At 43.9% G+C, this 24,628-nt stretch overlaps 2 protein-coding genes across 4 annotated transcripts; both read left to right on the top strand.

The window, feature by feature from the left end:
- The first annotated feature begins 577 nt into the window (after positions 1-577).
- On the top strand, positions 578-8,343 carry selenbp1 (selenium binding protein 1). 2 transcript variants are annotated; one of them, XM_042319158.1, is made up of 12 exons: positions 578-805; positions 3,820-3,876; positions 4,358-4,470; positions 4,635-4,820; positions 5,188-5,308; positions 5,886-6,068; positions 6,154-6,335; positions 6,437-6,515; positions 6,693-6,814; positions 7,153-7,245; positions 7,384-7,502; positions 7,892-8,343. In XM_042319158.1, the coding sequence occupies exons 1-12, from the start codon at positions 802-804 to the stop codon at positions 8,052-8,054; spliced, it is 1,422 nt and encodes a 473-aa protein (XP_042175092.1). In that variant the 5' UTR covers positions 578-801; the 3' UTR covers positions 8,055-8,343. The 2 variants fall into 2 exon arrangements, with proteins under 2 accessions (XP_042175092.1, XP_024245353.2); XM_024389585.2 differs by lacking the exon at positions 578-805 and adding an exon at positions 2,369-2,418.
- A 2,609-nt stretch (positions 8,344-10,952) lies between these two features.
- pi4kb (phosphatidylinositol 4-kinase, catalytic, beta) lies at positions 10,953-24,477 on the top strand. Of its 2 annotated transcripts, XM_042319151.1 has the most exons (13): positions 10,953-11,091; positions 14,317-15,035; positions 15,145-15,513; positions 19,779-20,006; positions 20,093-20,320; positions 20,420-20,529; positions 20,651-20,755; positions 20,883-21,006; positions 21,158-21,271; positions 21,848-21,999; positions 22,235-22,367; positions 22,555-22,675; positions 22,900-24,477. In XM_042319151.1, the coding sequence occupies exons 2-13, from the start codon at positions 14,340-14,342 to the stop codon at positions 23,079-23,081; spliced, it is 2,562 nt and encodes an 853-aa protein (XP_042175085.1). In that variant the 5' UTR covers positions 10,953-11,091; positions 14,317-14,339; the 3' UTR covers positions 23,082-24,477. The 2 variants fall into 2 exon arrangements, with proteins under 2 accessions (XP_042175085.1, XP_024245344.1); XM_024389576.2 differs by lacking the exons at positions 10,953-11,091; positions 14,317-15,035 and adding an exon at positions 18,899-18,949 and having other exon boundaries at positions 15,445-15,513.
- The last annotated feature ends 151 nt before the right edge of the window (positions 24,478-24,628 follow it).

Below are 24,628 nucleotides of genomic sequence, written 5' to 3'. Positions count from 1 at the left end.
CTAATTCAAAATATACGTTTTTAATACTCTACTGTTTCTGTTTTTGATGTCATTTAAGTCTGTAATGTATATCTTCAAAATATGATTAAAAAAGCAGTCAATCTTTTATAGATTAAGTCCTTACATTCATAGCTGCGTCTCATTTGAAATAGGTTGTTTTTGTCTACGGACTGAAACATAATATTGGTAAAACTCCAGATTGTGGCTTTAATCTCACATTCCCTCATGTCGAGTTACGCAAGAGATGACCCCTTGACTAAGTAGGAAGGTCGCACGAGTTTAATAGACCGTATATCTAATCAGTATGGACCATAGGAAATAAACTAAAACAACACTTTAAACTGCATATTTATTTTATAGTGCAGAACATGTTACCTTGCTTTGCGCCAGAAACGTGTCAGCTAAATGTTATGTTGCCATCAAAGCAAGTTTTATCAAACTATAACAGAGGGCAGGACAATCGCGCGGGGGTATCTCTTCTTTCATATATTAATGGATGAGTTCGTTTGGCATCTTCCTGTGCCCCGGTTGAGTGGGGTTTATATAGTTTAGATCATGCCATTGTCTATTGGTCGCAAAACGGAATCTCCACCGCCGGGGCACCGGGCCATGCAAAACGAAATGCACTCAATACTTATTTCTACGTGCAACGTTATGCTGCCATAAAAACTCCCCTTTTTTTCCCTCAAGTCATTTACCCTACAAAACCTGCCCAACCATTCCTCCACTCTCATATCAGCTGAAAGAATTTATAGAAAACCCGGATCCCTGTGGATACCTTGGACGAATAAAGTCTGCGGGATGGGTTTGTCCAATCTTCATGCTTTTTCACTCATTTTCGTAGCTTTTAGGAAATCTGTCAAAACACGTTGAAATGGGTAATGACGAAGTTAATGATTGAACGTGGACTAGAACATAATGCTAACCACCTCCATATTGTCAACTTTTCATTAGTAATTTAACTTAGAGCTGAATGTGTTATTGTGTTATATAAATGCATATTTGAGTAAAACAACTAATGAAATATGTCCAAAACTAAAATAAGTGTGAGTAATTGCGCACGTCCGTGCGGCAGTTCTTGTTGAAAATGTGTGAATCCGAATTCCATTGCTGAGTAGTCAGTTAGTTTAACCGACAATTACGCATACAAATGTGTTTACATATTGGCACTCGTGCATTGCCTTACAAATGCAAAAGGACTGGAAGAAATGGGAGTTACAGTGACGTCTCAATTAGATTTAATCATGTAATGTTTCCCTTATTAAGCTGCTTGCTATGTTTTACTATAGGATACTTCGTCTTTCTCACACCATTTTGAATGAATAAAGTAGAAAGTGTTTTCAGCATGGACCTAAACACCTGGTCTCACAATTGCATAGGTTTGGTGGTTTAAATCAGTGGTTCCTAGTACCCCTGGTTGGGAAACACTGGTCTAAATGATGCAGCCACCAGACTGCCTGCTTCACATTGCGTAAGTAGCTGTTTATTCTCGTGTGCAGTGACGAGAAATTGGGAGGTTGGGGTTCAGTGTCAAAGGTTTCTTGCTCTTGTGCGTGTTGCCTTGTTCATCTTAAATGATCAGCTTTATCATGATGCTGCAGCAGAACCACGAACAACCTTCTATGCATTATTACATTTTAATTTCTACAATTAAATGAAAATGTCCTTTTGACAGTTAGACTAGCCTATTTTCATAACAGAGAATTTGGCAAGAGGCTCATCCATGTTTCTTTGGACCTGCAACAGTCAAACCCATTAAATGAACGGAAGCTGAACTTGTGGGCTTGTGTATCTGAGAGGGAATTGTGTTGGGAAATGTTTGACTGGAGACTAGTTTCCTGGAAGATTGCTTGATATCTGACATCTGCTGTGGTTTCCACATGTTTTTTTCTTCACTATTGTTTCTCAGCTGCAACAATGGTTTAGGCCAAAACCATTGTTTGCTATGTGGAAGGAAAAAGGCACAGCTTTGATCATGACAAAAGCAATTGTTTATTCCAAGTAAAGGCAGCACTAAATTATGGCAGGATTTGGTACAATGCCAAAGACAACCAGCACTCTGGATCAGCAGAGTCTTAAATTCCACAGATATACATAGATATGTCATTATCTCACTTTGCTTTAGCAACAGTAGCCTTACCATTCATGCTAATGAAGCTTATCTGAAATCTATACAGTCTCTGAACCATTGTTGTCTAGACTCAGTCACCATAAGAGTTTAGGACCCTGAGATGGGCTTTAACCACTGTTAGACTGCATCCAGTTTGCTGAGTACAGAACATCACAGTGCCATCCGTTTTGTTACTAAAGCACCTTGTACCACCCACCACTGCGACCTGTATGCTCTAGTCGGCTGGCCCTCGCTACATATTCGTCGCCAGACCCACTGGCTCCAGGTCATCTACAAGTCCATGCTAGGTAAAGCTTCGCCTTATCTCAGTTCACTGGTCACTATGGCAACACACACCTGCTGGAGCGCATGCTATGGGTGGATCTCACTGATCAACCCTAAAGCCAACACCTCATTTGGCTGCCTTTCGTTCCAGTTTTCTGCTGCCTGTGACTGGAACGAATTGCAAAAATCGCTGAAGTTGGAGACTTTTATCTCCCTCACCAACTTCAAACATCTGCTATCTGAGCAGCTAACCGATCGCTGCAGCTGTACATAGTCTATCAGTAAATAGCCCACCCAATTTACCTACCTCATCCCCATACTGTTTTAATTTATTTACTTTTCTGCTCTTTTGCACACCCGTATCTCTACCTGTACATGACCATCTGATCATTTATCACTCCAGTGTTAATCTGCTAAATTGAAATCGCCTACCTCATGCCTTTTGCACACAATGTATATAGACTTTTTTTCTTTTTCTACTGTGTTATTGACTTGTTAATTGTTTACTCCATGTGTAACTGTGTTGTCTGTTCACACTGCTATGCTTTATCTTGGCCAGGTCACAGTTGCAAATGAGAACTTGTTCTCAACTAGCCTACCTGGTTAAATAAAGGTGAAATAAAAATAGAAAAAAATAAAAATAATCATGGTTAAATAATCATGGTTACTGACCCAACCCTGTCAGTCTCTTGTGAATCGATGTCTGCACTGTTGACTTGAGTGGATTGCTATTATTCTGTAAATCAAGACGTATGATTAGGAAGCAGGAACTCTCAGTGGGGTGTTGACACCATAGTGGGAATGTCTTTTTTTTGTTTGTTAAATATTACACACACAATTGGCCTAAAAATAGTTAACACTTATCTGTACATGTCTATATGACCTTGATATATAATGTTATGATTCTGACGTATTAATGAACAGAATCTGCACACTGATATACTCAACAGTCCTGTTTATTTATTTTGACCCTAGGGTCAAACATTGGCTGGGGAAATAAACAGTGCATTTTTGGACCATGTTGTGCAGATTTGATTTGTTCTTTAACATTCACAATCATAACATTGCATTACAGATTTGTGCATTTATCTACGATTCTGATGGCTGCCAGTAACAGCATCCTTGGGAAAGGAAGACAAAGTGGACAAATGAATGTCTCCTTTCACACACTCCATTCTGCAGCAGTTTTACAACAAAGTATGAAAAGTGTGTCTACATGACTTACCTGTGATGAAACTTCTAGGTCATTTTAAACATATGCCCAACAACTGTATGACGAATGCATATGACTTATAGGTCTGACAGTTCTGTGGTTACCTGCCATAGATGTTCAGCAGTAATAGTAAACACAGAGATTGCTGTGTGTGGTAGTAAAGTTATTTTGAGCTCTCTATGAAAAAGACATTTGCTGTTTGTTTTTTCAGCAACTAAATGCACAGGCTGTGGACCTGGCTACAAAAGCCCACTGGATGCCATGAAGGGTGAGTGTTGTTTTCTGGGAAAGACAAGCTTAGCTCACCCCATATCTGTTTTAGAAGGGATTAACATTAAGGTCTACAGGGCACTTGCCCATTGGACAAGTTGGGACCATTTTATAAAACTTTTTTTTTTTTTTTTGGCTCCTTGAGTTTGTCAGTTGCATGGAAATATTTACATGCACAAATGCCATAAATTGTCTATTTTACTGAAACATTGGGAGGAACCAGACATCAGTTGTAGGCTACTGGAATTCTTTGTGGTTTGATTCTTTGCGCTTTGTTTGGTTATATTCAGTAAAATAAAAAAACACCTCCCCCGATGGGGAAACCACAGAGCACTCAACTTACCCGACTGGTCAGTTGACTAGGAAATGGTGCAACCCTTAATATCAATCCCTCTTTGGGATTTGTATTTGTCATGGTTCTTGTGGTCAAGGAGGAGTGAATGACAGTAGTGACTGAAATGGGGCTCTTGTTTTTGAAGGCCCACGTGAGGAGATTGTGTACTTGCCCTGCATTTATCGCAACACTGGAATCCAAAAACCAGACTACCTTGCCACTGTCGATGTGGACCCCAAGTCTCCTACTTATTGTCAGGTACTGCTGATCTACATCAAACAACCACTGCTTTGCTTTTGATTTCACACCTGTCTTCATTAGTCACAGTGGTCGGTAGTTTAAATACTGAAGAGATGACAGTATTATACATGACCTTTGACCTTGTGGATTAAAGAGTGACCTGGTAATGTTTGCACCTACAGGTCATCCACAGACTGCCCATGCCCAACCTGAATGATGAGCTACACCACTCTGGTTGGAACGCCTGCAGCAGCTGTTTTGGCGACTCATCCAAGAAGCGCAACCGACTTATCCTGCCCTCGCTCATCTCCTCCCGGGTCTACATAGTGGACACTGGGACAGACCCCCGCGCGCCACAGATGCACAAGGTAAAGGGTCACCCTTCTATAGCAGGTGATTGATTATAGTGGTGATACAGTACTCGATGACCATGTTGCACAGCTGTTATGCAACTTTTTTTTTTTTTTTCAGAACCTCAACAAATGAAACAGACACATCAAATCCAGTCAACACCACACAATCAGACACAACAAATCCAGTCAACACCACGCAATGTCATACAAGGAGCTCCAGCACACAACGAATCAAAAACAGACAATTGAATGTACAGATTTGGTCAAGCCTCCTACCCATCTCTCACCAACAGCCCAATATGCATAATTTGTTTTGTAAAGGAAAGTGTCCTTCCCATGCAGGTCGTAATCTGATTTAAACCAAAGGATTGCTTCCTCACAGATTGTGGAGCCCACAGATATCTTCTGGAAGACAGGCCTGGCCAACCCCCACACCACACACTGCCTGGGCAATGGCCAGATTATGATCAGCAGCATCGGAGATCCATCTGGCAATGGAAAAGGTAGGAGGAGACAACACGCTGCAGTAGGGGGACAGACAGTGTGTTCTGGGCAAAAGAAAGCAGACAATACCTGATGCTTCTCTCCTTGTCCTCAGCCTCATACAATGTATGTGACCTTGAAAAACTTTACTTTGTATCATAAGGATAGGGATGAATAAAACACTCCTATATTTAAGCAATAAGGCCCGAGGGGGTGTGGTATATGGCCAATATAACACGGCTAAGGGCTATTCGTAGTCATGACGCAACGTAGAGTGCCTGGATACAGCCCTTAGCCGTGGTATATTGGCCATATACCAAAAACCCCTGAGGTGCCAAATTGCTATTATAAACCGGTTACATATGTAATTAGAACAATACAAATAAATGGTTTGTTATACCCGTGGTATACAGTCTGATATACCATAGATTTCAGCCAGTCAGCATTTAGGGATGGAACCACCCAGTTTTTATAATAAGGGACTAAGGCTCTACAATCCACAATGATAAAGAATAGTGGGCGGGGCAAGGGAGTGTCATTTAGGCAAGTTAATATTCATTTGGATTAGATGACTGATGAAGGATGTGTTTCTCTCAGGTGGCTTTATTTTGCTGGATGGTAAAACGTTCGAGGTGGTTGGTAACTGGGAGCTGCCTGGTGAGGCGGCACCTTTTGGTTATGACTTCTGGTACCAGCCCCGACACAACGTCATGATGAGCACCGAATGGGGAGCGCCCAAAGCCCTCGCCTACGGTTTCAACCTGGAACATGTCAAAGAAGGTGTGTGAATAGAGGTGATACATGTGTTTTGTATTACACTTGTTGAGTAGAGAGAAATGTTTCAATGCTGCTGTTCTGTCTGCAGGTCTCTATGGATCGAAGATCCACGTGTGGGACTGGACCACTCACAAGCGGCTACAGTCCCTGGACCTGGGGGAGGAGGGCGCCATTCCTCTGGAGATCCGCTTCCTCCATGATCCCGCCGCCACGGAGGGCTACGTCGGCTGTGCACTCCAAGGAACGGTCTTCCGTTTCTACAGGACACCAGTGAGCAAAACATTCATGCATAGGAAAAAATAGAATCACATGTCTGATCTCTCTTGCTTTTGTTTTTGGCTGAGTCTTACAAAATGGTACTGTCTCAACAGAAAGGAGAATGGGCTGCTGAGAAGGTTATTAACGTCCCCAGTAAGAAAGTGGAGGGATGGGCTTTGCCAGTGATGCCAAGTGAGTGTGTGTCTGGGAAAATGTTGATGGGAAAGTACTGCAGATTAGGGATACATTTAACACTTCCAGTACATATTGAACATTTGGAATTGGGTGTAGCTACCCATTCCATAATCAAATGGAAATGCCAAATTAAATGGGTTTTCCTGAATTTGATGTGTGATCTGTTCATCTCAGGTCTGATCACAGATATTCTGATCTCTCTGGATGACCGCTTCCTATACTTCAGTAACTGGCTGCATGGAGACATACGACAGTATGACATCACAAACAGGAGGAACCCACGTCTGGCTGGCCAGGTGACATCACAAGTTTACAACATGGCTGATAATTTTAAACCCACCAAACATTTTTCATCTTACAGGCAATGGTCTTGGACAGAGAAGTATTAAACCTGACAAGTGCATATGTTATTTTATGTGGATACTTAAATGAATCATCTTCATCAGTCTGCCTATGTGATGCGTACCTGTGTTAGGGTCAAGCAAGTGGCCTACATTTACATGTTGGTCATCTAGCAGACGCTCTTATCCAGAGCGACTTACTCAGTTCATTCAACTTAAGGTAGCTAGGTAGGACAGTCTCCTGAAATTGTTAGTTGTCCACTGACTGTGTTCACGTCTCCCTGTGTATTCAGCTTTTCTTGGGAGGGAGCATCCTAAACGATGGCCCTGTCAAAGTACTGGAGGACCCAGAGAATCAGAGCCAACCACCCCCACGCACAATCAAGGTGTGTAAGAATAACAATCTATGCCCAAACTCACTTCACACACACACTGGCAGAATGTCTGCAGTAGGCCAAAAGTAGGTGTTTAGGTTGTTTGTAAGGTGCAGACAACGACTTGTGTGTAAATGTGATCCACATCAGGGGAAGAGGATCCCAGGGAGCCCCCAGATGTTGCAGCTCAGTCTGGATGGGAAGAGACTGTACGTCACCACCTCTCTCTACAGTGGCTGGGACAAGCAGTTCTACCCGGAAATGATCAAGTGAGGACCTGTTCATCTGTCTTAGATTTTTCTATTACTCAGTGGTGTAAAAATACTTTAAAGTACTACTTAAGTAGATAGTCTTTTGATACTTCAGTATATTTAAAATCAAATACTTTTACTCAAGTAGTATTTTTCTGGGTGACTTTTTTTATTATGAAGCTATCTTTTTACTCAAGTATTACAATTTCCCACCACTTTACATACTTGTGGTCAATGCACACATGTCAGGAACAGGTTTTTTGTAAGCTATCGCTCTTATTAGTGTTATTCAATATCATGGGCTGCTTCAATCAGATGTTTTGAACACCAATAGCTAGAAACACTATCAAATGGAATACTTGACTCTATTTCTTATTTTCCCTTGTCTGTTTCTCTCTTTGCCCTAGGGAGGGTTCTGTTATGATGCAGATTGACGTGAACACAGCCAATGGTGGCCTGAAGGTGAATGAGAACTTCTTGGTCGACTTTGGGAAAGAGCCCAATGGCCCGGCCTTGGCCCACGAGCTACGATACCCTGGGGGAGACTGCACCTCCGACATCTGGCTGTAAAGTTACGCAGGAGGCCCCAGTTTTCCCCCTCTCATTCCCATCATACTTTACATAGACTTCATGAAACTCATATTAGTTGGGAACGGGTGGGGAAGGAGGCATACACTCGAGCCTCATGCCCGATAATGCTGCCTATTCATTCCATGCTGCTTTGCTTTAAATGCATAATTGTGCCTTAAGTCATTATCTCATCTATGGACCAAATGTTCTTTGTTACTTCCAATGCCAGTGGTGAAACTGAGGTTTAAAAAAAATAAACAAATTCTAACATATGGAATTCATAGACGAACATCTGATGGCGACGTACTGTTTTAAGAACATGAAGACGTTCTAATTTTTCATCATTCCTTAATGGCCTGAGGGTGTGTTCAGCAGGGTTGAATGAATCTGTATGTCTGGATTATTGTTTACTCTTAATTTATTAGTAAAATAGATGGGTGTAGTGAAACATGTTGTTTTACAGGGTTAGCCATAGTAGTACAGTGCCCCTATAGTAAATTAGGGTTAAGTGACTTGCTCAAATGCACAAAAGGTTTTTCACCTTGTCGGCGCAGGTATTTAAACCAGCAACCTTTCAGTTAGTAACTGGCCCAACGCTCTAACTACCTCTAACCACCAGTCTACCAATTCTGCTACATTAATAATGGTTTACATAATTATATAGTTCAGTTGATTTAAATACTCATTGACAACATGTTCATTTGCAAGCTATTAATGGTTTTAAATAATACATTGAATAAATGTACTGCATATTCCTACAAGTTTATAGAATGATAATAATTGATCACTGAGTCTCAGAGCTATGGTTCATTACACTATATGTCTGGAATGACCTTGAAGCATGACCCTTAAGCAAATCTATCAAAAGCTTGGGTGAGTCAGTTACCCACTGGCCCAAATATTATCACTGCAAGGATTTATTTTAAAGGACTTAACATATTGGCAATACTGGTTTGCATTGGAAAATAACTAACTTTTGATGGTGGCCAGGTTGTGACCTGGAGCAAAGATCCTTTGGCTGGCTGGATTTAGTGGCTAGTGAGCCTTATAATTTATACTTGCTCAACAGTGCCTGCTACTGCCCATAGGTGCAGGTGACCTATAAACTTTTCTCAATTTTACTCCAGGCATGATTTGGGCAGCTACTTTCCTACATCCCTAAACTGAATCAAACCATACTACTTTCAGATCCAATGATGTGGTTAATTAACATCAGACGTGAGGAAATAAAATTGTCAGATGATGCAAATAGCTCATTGCTATCAGCACGGCAATCCTGTATTCATGCCAGGCTTGGCCATACGTGTGTGACAGAGTGGAAATTCCAGTGGGGGACAAACACTCCACACAAACACACCCAAGACGCACCATGATCTGGGGCAACAATACTTCTAGGTCTCAGGAGAGTAGTAGTGATGCACCACTGCATCCACAGCAGCCAGGTAGAGCACAACTGTGTGATCCAAGTCAAAGCATTGTGACAAAGTGGGGAAACCAAGCATACTATTGACCCATAAAAGGCATTTTTATATCTGAGGCAATAGTACTTCTACATCTCTGGAAGCTTCCAGCGATACACTTAGTCATCCGCTAAGACGCATTAAACAAGTGTATAGTAATGAAAGGTATATTATCAATACACTGGTAAAGGATAGGCCTATTTTTTAAATTTTATTTCACCTTTATTTAACCAGGTAGGCTAGTTGAGAAGTTCTCATTTGCAACTGCGACCTGGCCAAGATAAAGCATAGCAGTGTGAACAGACAACACAGAGTTACACATGGAGTAAACAATTAACAAGTCAATAACACAGTAGAAAAAAGAGAGTCTATATACATTGTGTGCAAAAGGCATGAGGAGGTAGGTGAATAATTACAATTTTGCAGATTAACACGAGTGATAAATGATCAGATGGTCATGTACAGGTAGAGATATTGGTGTGCAAAATAGCAGAAAAGTAAGTAAATATAAACAGTATGGGGATGAGGTAGGTAAAATTGGGTGGGCTATTTACCAATAGACTGTACAGCTGCAGCGATCGGTTAGCTGCTCAGATAGCAGATGTTTGAAGTTGGTGAGGGAGATAAAAGTCTCCAACTTCAGCGATTTTTGCAATTCGTTCCAGTCACAGGCAGCAGAGAACTGGAACGAAAGGCGGCCAAATGAGGTGTTGGCTTTAGGGATGATCAGTGAGATACACTTGCTGGAGCGCGTGCTACGGGTGGGTGTTGCCATCGTGACCAGTGAACTGAGATAAGGCGGAGCTTTACCTAGCATGGACTTGTAGATGACCTGGAGCCAGTGGGTCTGGTGACGAATATGTAGCGAGGGCCAGCCGACTAGAGCATACAGGTCGCAGTGGTGGGTGGTATAAGGTGCTTTAGTAACAAAACGGACGGCACTGTGATAAACTGCATCCAGTTTGCTGAGTAGAGTATTGGAAGCTATTTTGTAGATGACATCGCCGAAGTCGAGGATCGGTAGGATAGTCAGTTTTACTAGGGTAAGTTTGGCGGCGTGAGTGAAGGAGGCTTTGTTGCGGAATAGAAATGGCTATGTCAGTGGAGGCTGCTGAGGGGATGATGGTCATAACTGGAATGGAGCGAATGGAAACCATGTGTTTGATGTTGATCTCTTTCCACCTATTATTTTCCACTCATTACCATATGCCTGTCCTCCCCAATTAAGGTGTCACCAACCTCCTGTTGCCTATGTATAATACACTGGTAGCATAGTGTACCCTACTCTACCCTATTACGCACTTCTGGATGTAGCTAAAATTTTACACGTTCTTCATTCAGCAATTTTCCATGTTTTACAACAATAACACTAATTGTGGAGTAGTTTGTCATAATGGACAACTATATTTTACACAGGCACTAAGCAGGCAGCCCTAGTCTGTCTGTCACCTCTCCAATAAATTGTTCAGAGAACTCGGCACTTTGAGGGACTGAACGCATTCTAAATGGAGCAGAGATATTGGAGATAAAATTTAAAAAAAAAACCCTCATAGCTAACAAGCCAATACAATTTTAAGGTAGGAGTTATGTTTCTAATTGTTTATAGCAGAGTGGCGTGGCCTTAAAGAAAACGAGGAGTTTGATACGCAAGTTAGCTGGTGTAACGTTAGCTACTTATGTGCTAGCAAGCGAGCTAGCTAACGTTAATCCCTCAGGTTTAGGTTGGCAGCTAGTCGGCTATTAACTTGGTAGCTAGCAATTAGATACAAAAACGCCCGAGTAAAGAATTTGTCATAATGGTTAATTTAGCTACTATGATAAGACCGGTATTTCTTATCGTTTAAGGAAGATATGTAGTTAACGTTAGATGGCTAAATCTGACCAGGAATGAGAAGGAGCTAGCTACTAAACTATAGCTAAACTATAGCTAAATTATAGCTAACTTAACTAGAATAAATAGTTTACTAATGTTAGCTACCTAGCAAATAACGTTACGCTCCGAGCTAGTCAGCAAGCTCGACAACTAGCTGGCTAGTGAACTGTTAACTAACTACTGATAGTTAGGTAGAAAATCAAACACTAGCTATCTAACTAACGTTACTCGTCTGAAGCGAGTTAGCCATCTCTATCTAACGTTAGCGTTCTAGTAAATGTTTTGCCAACGTTAGTTGCGAGCAAAGTTAATTGCAACTGCAGCATATTTATAACGTTAACCACACGTGTCAAATGTTTGTATACCTATCTCCATGACACACCCCTTGCCTAGACGGTGTTGGCTGGCTAGACACCTGTATGATTCTGTTTGGACGATTGGGATAATGGTGCTAGCTATGCGTAATTCCCTGCCTTGTCCCTGCTTCTTGAAACGGCTAATTCAACAACAACTTGCCGCAGCCAGCTAGCGAAGGGTTAATTCATATTCCATCTGCTGAACACTGTATACAAACCTGACACTTATGTTCTACACCCACCAGCCCTTTCTGAGTTTAAATTTTTCAGCATATTGATCAAAGAAAAAGACTGATGGATACTAGCCCAATGAGGAAGTACTTTGCTCCACCACCCACACAAGTCCTATACAGCAGGACCAGTGTTCTACTGCACCCATTCTCAAAGATCGAGGCCCTTAGCCCACATTGTTGATTCAACAATGTGAAAAATGTATTGGTTTCATCTTCGTAGTCGTGAAGTTTCTGGTAGATCCCTTGTTCACTGTGTTCTACGATGGATGGCTTGTGATGGGGTGCTATTAACCATGTTGAAGATTGACACCTGATGGATAACAGAGGTTTCAGAGAGACAACCCTCCCTCTCCCTGCTTTGGGCCTGTAGTGCATGGCACTAGGTAGTGCTGCTGTGGTGCTAATCTGCTCAGTAGAATTAGCAGGTGTGTATAGCCATGTGCATTACATAGCAGGGCCTGCCGGAACACAGTGACCTCAGTCAGACGAACACGTTCATAGACGGACAGACGGATGGACAGTGACTCATAGAAAAGGTCATTGGCCTGCATTTACAGACAGTATGTTAGTTGACTGATGGGAAGACGGACACAGATTGTCAGAAAGAAAGAAGAAAGAAGTTCAACAACAGGTTGAAACTGAGTGTAAAACATGATCATTGTGGATGTTGTTTCAAAGACTAACACAACGAAATGGACAGTGCTTTCTAAGGTGATGATTCATTCAAAACACCCATTCACATATTGCAGCTTATACATACCTATAGGCTTCTATTATATAAGCCCAAAACAAATGGAATTAAAATAATGATTGTGCCGTTATACAATACATAACCTACCGCATATTACGCATGGCAGAAAAATTTAAAACAAACTGATTTAAGATGTCTTTGGTACATAATTGGTCTAGCCTATACTCCAAAATTAAATTAATTCTAGTAATGGCCTTTCAGTGTGGGCTTCATTATTATTATTATGCATACTGGATGGACTGGTTACCTTATGCTACACTCCAACATTTCTATCCATGAGTCTGGGAGAGAACCTATAGGCCTAGGCCATGCTGTTGGTCCCTTGATTGTGCAGGGCAGTTTACAGAGTTAACCTACAATTATAGTGAATTTGTATTTGATTTTGAATAGCCTAGTCTAGGGCATGTTTTATATTTTAATAATGAATAGGTTGACACATTACCTTTAGCTACAGAATATCTCACCATGGTCTGTTTCCATCCCCTCTTCTCTCTCCTTCATTCCTTTCTCCAGCCCGCAGGGAGATGGTCTGTCTGGCAACAGTTAAATGAAATATGTTTAGTTGTAAACACTTTACTATCAATGTTCATGAACAGATTTCACTTGGTTTCCCAAATGTAATCACTGGGTAGCTGCAGGAACGGGGTTAGAGAGGCCATGGCATACAGAGTTTGGGCAGAATATCACCTGTAGCACAGCGGGAGGCTGCATGCTCCTCAAACAGTAGTTGATGTGTGGAGTGAAATAACCGGAGTAGCCTACCTGGCATGATTGAAGCATTTAATGGCAGGTAAGCGGCCTCCAAGTTACTGTTGACTTTCTCAAGTCATCCATAGCCTATAGTCACATCATGCAGCCCATATATGTTTTGATTTCTAAGACATTCTAAGGTTTGTATCATTCACAGATAAAGTTGCCAAGTAACTCTAAATCTAGTGTATAGGACCTGTTTCAAATGTTCACTTTTACACTCAACATAGCCACTTCATATGCACACTCACTCCGGAATGGGGATAAATATCATTTCTATTTTATTCAGCTCAAGTTCAATTATATTCTTCATACTATAAAATCATATCAAATAATGTCACGGGACATATAAGAATATATTTTCTGCTAAATTAACAAGCCTACAGCCAATGGCATGGCGCATAGCCAGAAAACATGTTCTTCTGAAATACATTTTCTTATCATATTTCTTAAGACCTGCCTAAAATACATAATGGATTCATTGTGATTGTGTATATTAAATAGATTTATTTAACTTTAACATTTTTTTTTAATGTAGATGTTTCAAAGGCTTTTATGCGGCTTGTATGCGTGGAGGCCTGGATATGCTAAACGTGTTTGTTAATTAACAGTCAATTACCGTGAGACCGGCAGTCTTTTGCATGACAATAACCTGCTGACAAAATGTCATGACCTCCACAAACCTAGGTCTGTCAAACGTTGAGGGCCAAAACCTCTTTTTTGACGAAACCTCTTTCTGTTTCCTATTCTATCTCACACTACAACCCCCACCCTTTCTCCCCCTCGTCATCATCCTCTCCTCCCCACCTCTCTCTCTCTCTCTCTCTCTGTGGCCCCAGTGGGAGTGCGGTGAGCGGCCGTGATGGGTGACACGGAGCTGGGTCTGTCTGCTGTACAGCCAGAGGAACTAGAACCGCAGAGCCCCTCCACAGCCTCCTCCTCTCCCTCCCTCTCTCTGCCCTCCTCCCCTTCCTCTGGATCCTACCACCATCAGCAGACCACCAGTCCCAGCCCCACTCACAGCGATGGTCCAGCTGCCTCCAGCCCTCCCCTGGATGTCATCTCAGAGGGCGTGGGCGAGCTGACCCTGGTCATCGATCCCGAGGTGGCCAAGATGGCCTGCCAGGAGGTGCTGCAGAAGGTGAAGTTCCTCAAAGGCGAAAGTGAGGGGTCAGGTCCTGGGTCTGATGGTGGCAATAGCACAGACCAAACACTGGTCAACGGGACTGTACATACAGAGCCTATCAAGCCCCCAAAAATCCCTGGGGAGGAGGACTCTGAGGCACTGCCTCCAGGCTCGGTGAAAAGCGCGCGGCGGCGCCAGCGCCACAACCCCTCCAAGCAGTCGTGGCTGCTGCGGCTGTTTGAGTCCAAACTCTTCGACGTGTCAATGGCCATCTCCTATCTACACAACTCCAAGGAGCCGGGTGTGCAGGCCTACATCGGCAACCGTCTGTTCAGCTTCCGCCACGAGGAGGTGGACTTCTACCTGCCGCAGCTGCTCAACATGTACATCCACATGGACGAGGACGTGGGAGATGCCATCAAGCCCTACGTGGTGCGTATGTTACCTCCCTGAACTACCTCTGTGGCTAGCTACTCATCAGAGTTAGAAAAGTATCCCCTCTATAGCTCCTTTCACATCAAATTATTTTTTTCCACCACAGGTGCACCGCTGCCGTCAGAGTATCTCCTTCTCGCTGCAGTGCGCCTGGCTGCTGGGCGCCTACTCCTCCGACATGCACATCTCCACACAGCGACACTCGCGCGGCACCAAGCTACGCAAACTCATCTTCTCCGACGAACTCAAACCAGCTGCGGTCCGTGCCCGCCAGCCACTGACGTTGGCCCCTTTCTGTCCACTTCCGACCGCTGCACCATCCCTGCACGGGCACGGCCTGGGCGGAGAGCACGGTCTGTCGCCTACTAAGCGCACGCATCAGCGCTCCAAGTCGGACGCCACCGTCAGCATCAGCCTGAGCAGCAACCTGAAGAGGACAGCGAGCAACCCCAAGGTGGAGAGCAACCAGGACGAGGTGTGCACTGGGAGTATATACACATTTTTGTTTTCCACTAAGTCACTTTGTTTCTCTGTATCTTGGCAGGTATCTCACAAAGTGGGATAGCTAACTTTGGAAGCAACTGCTTGGTGTCCAATGGGGGGGGCATTATACAAGAACAGAAAGAGGTTCACAGTCCAGCACTCTTAATCTGTAGCTGTTATCACCAGTTGTCTGAAAAATAGGCCCGGAGATAACATGCTATTGGGGTTTGGGGTCAGTGGAATGCACATATTCCAGACAGAGCAGGGAATAATACTTCCTCTTCTGTCTCTGTATAGAAGGTGTCATGGTTATGTAACTCACACGTGGTCCCATGTAGCTCAGTTAGTAGAGCATGGCCAGGGTTATGGGTTCCGTTCCCACGTGGTCCCATGTAGCTCAGTTGGTAGAGCATGGCCAGGGTTATGGGTTCCGTTCCCACGTGGTCCCATGTAGCTCAGTTGGTAGAGCATGGCCAGGGTTATGGGTTCCGTTCACACGTGGTCCCATGTAACTCAGTTGGTAGAGCATGGCCAGGGTTATGGGTTCCGTTCCCACGTGGTCCCATGTAGCTCAGTTGGTAGAGCATGGCCAGGGTTATGGGTTCCGTTCCCACTTGGGACCATGTAGCTCAGTTGATAGAGCATGGCCAGGGTTATGGGTTCCATTCCCACGTTGGACCATGTAGCTCAGTTGATAGAGCATGGCCAGGGTTATGGGTTCCATTCCCACTTCGGACCATGTAGCTCAGTTGATAGAGCATGGCCAGGGTTATGGGTTCCATTCCCACCTGGGACCATGTAGCTCAGTTGGTAGAGCATGGCCAGGGTTATGGGTTCCGTTCCCACCTGGGACCATGTAGCTCAGTTGATAGAGCATGGCCAGGGTTATGGGTTCCATTCCCACCTGGGACCATGTAGCTCAGTTGATAGAGCATGGCCAGGGTTATGGGTTCCATTCCCACTTCGGACCATGTAGCTCAGTTGATAGAGCATGGCCAGGGTTATGGGTTCCATTCCCACTTCGGACTATATAGCTCAGTTGATAGAGCATGGCCAGGGTTATGGGTTCCATTCCCACTTCGGACTATGTAGCTCAGTTGATAGAGCATGGCCAGGGTTATGGGTTCCGTTCCCACTTCGGACCATGTAGCTCAGTTGGTAGAGCATGGCCAGGGTTATGGGTTCCGTTCCCACTTCGGACCATGTAGCTCAGTTGATAGAGCATGGCCAGGGTTATGGGTTCCGTTCCCACTTCGACCATGTAGCTCAGTTGGTAGAGCATGGCCAGGGTTATGGGTTCCGTTCCCACTTCGGACTATGTAGCTCAGTTGATAGAGCATGGCCAGGGTTATGGGTTCCATTCCCACTTCGGACCATGTAGCTCAGTTGATAGAGCATGGCCAGGGTTATGGGTTCCATTCCCACCTGGGACCATGTAGCTCAGTTGATAGAGCATGGCCAGGGTTATGGGTTCCATTCCCACTTCGGACTATGTAGCTCAGTCGATAGAGCATGGCCAGGGTTATGGGTTCCATTCCCACTTCGGCCCAGTACGAATAAAGTATAAAAATGTGTGCACTCACTACTGTAAGTTGCTCTGGATAAGAGCGTCTGCTAAATGACTCAAATATAAAAATGTTGAAGAGAGGATCTTTGACCAATTAAGCTCTGTATGTGTGTGTCTGTGCGTGCATGTGTATATGTGACTACCACACCAAACTTAATCAGCAGTTCAGTTTCAAGCTCAGTGATTTCCCTCTGGTCACTTCCTCCTTTCTCTCTCTGTTGTTATAGAGGTACCCAAAACACAACCTCCCCACTCTCTTATTGAGACTCCACTATAGAGACATACTGCCCCATTATGGCGCCAGGTCAGAATCAATTCCAGGCCAATTCAGGAAGGGAATTTAAATATACTGTTATGTGATGTGCCTACTTCATGTCATCGTGCAGCAGAAAATGCTGTCTCAGTCTCACGTGACCTTCTGCAAAGGCTGGTAAAACACATGGTGTGAACAAAGACTGCTGTTGCACCATCACTGTTACACTGGGAGGAGAGTTCAAGGTGTCTAGTGATTGTGTGGAACCTTCAGAAAATATTCACACCCTTTGACTTTTTCCACATTTTGTTGAGTTGAGTGCATGTTTTGGAATATTTTTTAAATTCTGTACAGGCTTCTTTTCAGTCTGTCTTTAGGTTAGTATTGTGGAGTAACTATGTTTTTGATCCGTCCTCAGTTCTCTCCTATCACAGCCATTAAACTCTAAGTGTTTTAAAGTCACCATTGGCCTCATGGGGAAATCCCTGAGCCGTTTCCTTCCTTTCCGGCAACTGGGTGTATTGATACACCATCCAAAGTGTAATTAATAACTTCACCATGCTCAAAGGAATATTCAATGTCTGCTTTTCAATTTTTTTGTACCCATCTACCAATGGGTGCCTTTGCGAGGCATTGAAAAACTTCCCTGGTCTTTGTGGTTGAATCTGTGTTTGAAATGCGCTGCTCGACGGAGTGACCTTATAGATAATTGTATGTGTGGGGTACAGAGATGAGGTAGTCATTCAGAAATCATGTTGAACACTATTATTACACACAGAGCAATGTATTATGTGACTTGTTCAGTACATTTGTACTCCTGAATTGATTTAGGCTTGCCATAACAAAGGGATTGAATATTCTACCTATTGACTCAAGTCATTTCAGCTCTTAATTTCTCATTAATTTGTACACATTTCTAAAAACACAATTCCACTTTGACATTATGAGGTATTGTGTGTAGGCTAGTGACCCAAAATCATTTAAAATTCAGGCTGTAATACAACAAAATGCTGTAAAAAGTCAAGGGGGGTGAATAGTTTCTGAAGGCCTGTATCTAGTTTGGACTCTTCCCACCAGCATGCCTCCTCCCCCTGATTAATGTGTAGTGAGACACTGTCTGTTGTGAGTAACCATTCATAAACACTGGATGTCACTAGACTTTCATAAAGGAAGCTTTTCTCTGCTCATCTCTCTCAATGTTTTCCTTGTCCTTGCTTCCCCATGCTCTATAGACATAGCTCTCATGTCTCTATTTCCTCTATTCTATTCCCCATGCTATGTGACCTTTAGTATCATGTGAGAGTGTTAGTATTAGTTCACCCAGATAACCGGGATCGTTGTAGAGCTGCAGATTTGTTGTCACTCCTCACAACAAGACCCTGGAATACACAGGCACACAATGCAGCCTCTTCCCATTCACTGGGTATACAGTCTGATACTACCTAATTATGATTCTTGTTGTTGGTATAAACATTTTAAAAATAAGAATTTTTACTTTCTTTCCCTCCGCCCCCTTTCCTTTCCTTACTTTGTACTTTAACCTCTCACCTTTCCCAGGATCTGAGCTCCAGCTCTGAAAGTCTTAATTGTTAGACTAAGACTGGTACAGTAAGTTAACGGCCTCCATCACCAGACTTCTGTGGCGCATTCTGGGATGATGGCTGCCTGTCTCCATTGGCAGCTGGGTTGTAGACTACTCTCTGTATGCGAAGTGAGGAGTTGTAAGCATGTATCTCAATATGTAACTTTGGGCTCCAGAGATAAATAGCCTTCAGGGGTCAGGTCAGGTCATTGGTGGCAGCAGTGGGATCTGTTCGCCATTGTTTTTTGGGGTCATATTTCAGTTGTGTATCTATGGTTGTTACGGGTGCAGATTGTGATACATGCTTATAAACCTCCACTCTATTGCTTTAATTTTCTATTTTTCCAAAATATGTTTGTATATGTTTTGGGGCTTTGTATAAATTTGGACTTCTTTAAACCACTGCTGCAATAATTTAGCCTCAAATGAATGATTTGCTAATGGTTTCAAGTTCTGGTCTTTCATGTTTCAACTAGTCTTATCTTCTGACATTTGTGTCAAGTTGGTTGCTGAAGGGTTTTGGCTTTTTAAAAGGCTATTTTGAGACTACAGGCGATTATACACATTTGCTCACTTGAATCAGCTGCAATAATGGGCCTTGACTTCTGAATCATTTCAAACTAACTTGACACAAATGGACCAGCGGCTCATGGCTGTACATCTAAGTTGCTATTGTAATTTGACAAGGGAGTGGTGCTCCCTGTTCTCTGGGGGTCAACAGGAGAAGGTGTGTTGTTGTAGAGAGTATTTGGTTCCAACACAACACTGAACTATTCTTACAAATCACTATTACTCCAAAGGTCATTATGTTCATACATCTGATTTACTCTTGCCATGTTTCCTCCTCCTCTGTAGCCGGCGCGTCTGGCACCGCAGAGAGAGTTCATCAAGTCCCTGATGGGCATTGGGAAGCGGCTGGCCACGCTGCCCACTAAGGAGCAGAAGACATCCCGGCTCATCTCTGAGCTTTCGCTGCTCAACCACAAGCTGCCCGCCCGCGTCTGGCTACCCACAGCCGCCTTCGACCACCACGTGGTGCGCGTCCCTCACACACAGGCTGTGGTGCTCAACTCCAAAGACAAGGTGGGGGGGAGATCACACACACACACAGTGTAGAATGAGACGACGCACCAACACAGACATGTAAACAATCACCTCTACCTGGTCAGGCGCCGTACCTCATCTATGTGGAGGTTCTGGAGTGTGAGGACTTTGAGACGTCCAACGTTCCGGTGCGGATCTCCGAGACCAGGATCCGCAGCACGCGCTCAGTGGAGAACCTTCCGGACTGCGGCATCACGGCAGATCAGCGAGCCGGGGGTTTCTCAACGGTTCACAACTACGATGAGGATAACGAAGCCTGGTCTGTGGACGACATCGGGGATCTGCAGGTGGAGGTAGGGGTCAGGAGCCCACCTACCTTTATCAGGTAGCGAAGGAATGTGGGCTGTGGACTCACCCTCTCCCCCGTTCTTTCCCCTCCTCTGTTATCCCAGCTCCCAGAGTTCCACACCAACAGCTGTGACAACATCTCCCAGTTCTCAGTGGACAGCATCACCAGCCTGGACAGCAAGGAGCCCATCTTCATCGCTGCTGGAGACATCAGGTACAGAGGAATAGCTGGGAGAGAGCTAGCTTGGGTGGTATAATGTAGTCTTTCAAACTGTGATGTATATGATGCTTCTTCAGTAGTGACGGTGAATGTGTGTGTTTCCGCCACTACACAGGCGGCGTCTCTCAGAGCAGCTAGCTCACACACCCACCACATTCAAACGGGACCCAGAGGACCCTTCAGCAGTGGCCCTCAAGGAGCCGTGGCAGGAGAAGGTTCAGTGCGTACTCAATCCCCACAGTGGACCGTGGAGGTGTTGCATGGCTTGATGGTAACCTCAAGGCTAGAGGAAAGGTTTGAGCTTTGCTAATTGTATGTGCCTGTACTTGTTGTGTTGTTCTGAACAGGCGGATAAGGGAGGGCTCCCCATATGGACACATCCCTACCTGGAGGTTGTTGTCAGTCATCGTCAAGTGTGGCGACGACCTTCGGCAAGAGCTCCTGGCCTCTCAAGTGTTGCAGCAGCTTCAGGTCATTCTGAATGGAGACTCTCTAGCTCCACATACACAGCAAGGATGAACCTCTCTTTCCACATATCCACACCCAGCATTTACACGACAGTATAATCTCCTGTATATACTTTATCTGGACTAATTATGTACCGCTCTCTTCCCTCTCCCAGATCATCTGGGAACAGGAGCGCGTGCCTATCTGGATCAAACCCTACAAGATCCTGGTGATCTCCTCTGACAGCGGCATGATTGAACCCATAGTCAACGCAGTGTCCATCCACCAGGTGAGTGGGCTCAGAAAGGCTCCAACAAAATCACACGCAAAAACAAACATTACTATTAGTAGTATTTAACATTACTACCTTTGCCCCTCAGCCAGCTAGCTCAATACCTTTTCTCCCAGATATTAGGCTTCTAGCGGCACACGGCAGGTAGTCTAGTGGCTAGGACGTTAGAGCGTTGGGCAATAACCAAAAGGTCACTAGTTCGAATCCCCAAGCCGAAAAATCTCTTGATGTGCCCATGAGCAAGGCATTTAGCCCTAATTGCTCCTGGGTCACCGTTGATAATGCCCTGACCGTGACCCCACTATCCGAGAGTGTGTCAGGGGTAGTTGGGATATGTATAAATTAAAAAATGACATTTTCAAGTAGGGCAAATATATGCACCCACCAAATGATTATTAAATATGTCCTACAAACTTCAATGAGTTGGTCTGATGGGACCTGCCCCGGGCTGTGTCATGACTGGACCACCTATTAAGATGGGCCTTTTGTTAAGTAGAAAAGGTGTTACACGATCTGAAAGGGAGACTGGAGTGGGACTTTAAATGTTAAAGTTCTCTGATATCCCTCCGCCAGGTGAAGAAACAGAGCCAGATGTCTCTGCTGGACTACTTCCTGCAGGAACACGGTACCCACACCACCGAGGCCTTCCTCACGGCCCAGCGCAACTTTGTCCAGAGCTGTGCAGGCTACTGTCTCATCTGCTACCTGCTACAGGTCAAAGACAGGTCAGACACACACACTACTTCCTCTCATTCACTCCTATATCCTATTTCTCTCATCATCACTTACATGTTGTGCTCATCTCTCCTCCCTGTCATCTCTCTCTCTCTCTCATCACTTACATTCTGTTCACTCTCTTATTTTCCCTCTTTCTTTCTGACCATTTCTGTTTTCTCATCTCTCTCCTCCCTGTCATCTCTCTCCTCCCTGTCATCTCTCTTCTCCCTGTCATCTCTCCAGACACAATGGCAACATCCTGTTGGACGCTGAGGGCCACATCATCCACATAGACTTTGGCTTCATTCTGTCCAGCTCGCCCCGCAACCTGGGCTTCGAGACCTCTGCTTTCAAGCTCACCAACGAGTTTGTAGACGTGAGTTAATTGACAATGCAACGTTCTTATTCAGATTTGCACTCTGTTGAACCAGGAGTAAAGCAGAGGTTTGAAACACTTTGCCATCTTCAACAAAACTAATTGACTAATACAACACTTTCTTGTGACTGTCTCTCTAGGTGATGAGACATGTTTAATTACTATAAGATGCTCTGTCTCTCTCTAGGTGATGGGAGGTCTGGATGGAGACATGTTTAATTACTATAAGATGCTCATGCTGCAGGGCCTGATAGCAGCACGTAAACACATGGACAAAGTCATCCAGATAGTGGAGATCATGCAGCAAGGTAATTACTCTTCATACTTACCTTGTGCTAACCCACAACTGTGTATCAGTCATGACATGTCTCTCTGGTCCTAGTCTGTGTAGTAGTCATGTTTGCTTTAGTTAGTCCTGTAAAGTAGCTTTAACTTTAAGGAAAGTGCTTTATGGAGAAGTACACTTGGTCGTTATGAGTAACAAACTGTACTACAGTGTACTTCATCAGTGTCCCTCTCTTCTCCCTACCAGGCTCCCAGCTGCCCTGCTTCCACGGCTCCGGCACCATCCGGACCCTGAAGGAGCGTTTCCACATGAGCCTGACGGAGGAACAGCTGCAGGTCCTGGTGGAACAGATGGTGGACGGATCCATGCGCTCCATCACCACCAAGCTCTATGACGGCTTCCAGTACCTCACCAACGGCATCATGTGAACGCGTGTGTACAGGACGTGTGTATGGAAAGGATACATGAGTGTGTGTGTTTCTAAATGTGCAGTGGACATACATGGACTGGACTGGAGAGGCCGCACCACGGGCAGAGACCACTCCCCCTTCAAGTCCCCATACCTCTACAGACAGAATACATTCATAGTTTATAGTTGTGTTTCTAACACCACCTCAACCTTGGACTGATGTCTTTCCTCACAGGATTTAGACAGGAGATTGGAGAGGTTTCAGCTGTGGTTTTCATCTTTTCCTGCATCTTTATTCATGTCTCTCTGTTTGTCTGTTTTACCCCCTTATCTTTCCATGTGCTTTGTTTTCTCCAATAGGAATGTGTTCTGTTTCTCCCCGTCTCTGCAGTATGGAATGGTACAGTTTCCCTGTGCCTCAGATATACATGACACTCACCAGCCCTTTAAATCAATGTCTCACCCCAGTGTGTGATGGTGTTCAGTCTCCATATTGACCATTTCATTCCAAACTCTCAATTACAGTGGTTTTCTCTACACTTTCTCAGTCATGGAATGAACACTTAGTGAAATGCTTAGGAACCAGCTCTGTTTCCATTGTCTTTGGACTGCCATACTCATGACTGTTCTTGGTTGTTGAGGAGTGACATTGTTTGCTAGATGCACATAGTTCCCTCAAAATATGATCCGACAATAGTGGGTTGGAATGAGGTAGCGCCACGCTACCGATGTATCTTCTATCAACCTAATTTCTTCTGTAAGCTTTTGTGCATCACTTTGTATGAAGGGACATGACTCAACTGTGAAGACTTGTATTTCTACCTGGTATAATTTTAGAGGAAGAAGAAGAGCCTACTGCTGTCTGTATTGAGCCACAAGAAACTGGTACTTGTGGGGAGGGTCTGAGTAGACAAAAGGAGAGCTAAGCAGTTGTACAAGAACCAGTGTGACTGAAGTACCTCAGAAGAACCCAGTATTTCACAAAAGCAGCAAAGGCTTTGAACATTGAGTAAAATAGTAAGTTCATGAATGGTTGACTTAGTGTTACTTCAACATTTCTAAATCAGAATGCTTTTGGATGGAGGTTGATAAAGATGGGGTCTATGAACCGTATGGCTGATTTCCTGTGTTTTAGGGCAGGATAGAGATGATTTATGTCCATCCACCACTCTACATTCATTTCAATAGAATCTGGATTCTCACCCCTGTTCCAGATGTCTGAATGTGTAAGGGCAAACCAATTACAAGCTAGAATCCTAATTAAATATATTTCTCCCAATAGTTTTTCTACTACCTTTAGTGTTTTTGTCAAACCTTTTTATTTCTTTATGAACTGTTATTTAATGGACCAGCTGTTATGATCACGTGACCTCCCTTGTACATTTTTCTTTGTAATAAATTTAATTTGTCTGTCAGGTTGTTGAAAATGACATTTTTACCTGTCTGGATATTTCAATACGTTACTACAACTACTACTTTACACCATTGTACTTGGGTGATAGGCTTTAAAAAACACCATAATGCCATCTGCAGAGGTATTCCCTTACCTGTCCACACTTCCGCCAT

Source organism: Oncorhynchus tshawytscha, unplaced genomic scaffold, assembly GCF_018296145.1.
Source record: "Oncorhynchus tshawytscha isolate Ot180627B unplaced genomic scaffold, Otsh_v2.0 Un_scaffold_7589_pilon_pilon, whole genome shotgun sequence".
Lineage (NCBI taxonomy): Eukaryota > Metazoa > Chordata > Actinopteri > Salmoniformes > Salmonidae > Oncorhynchus > Oncorhynchus tshawytscha.
This window is presented reverse-complemented; position numbering and strand designations above follow the sequence as displayed.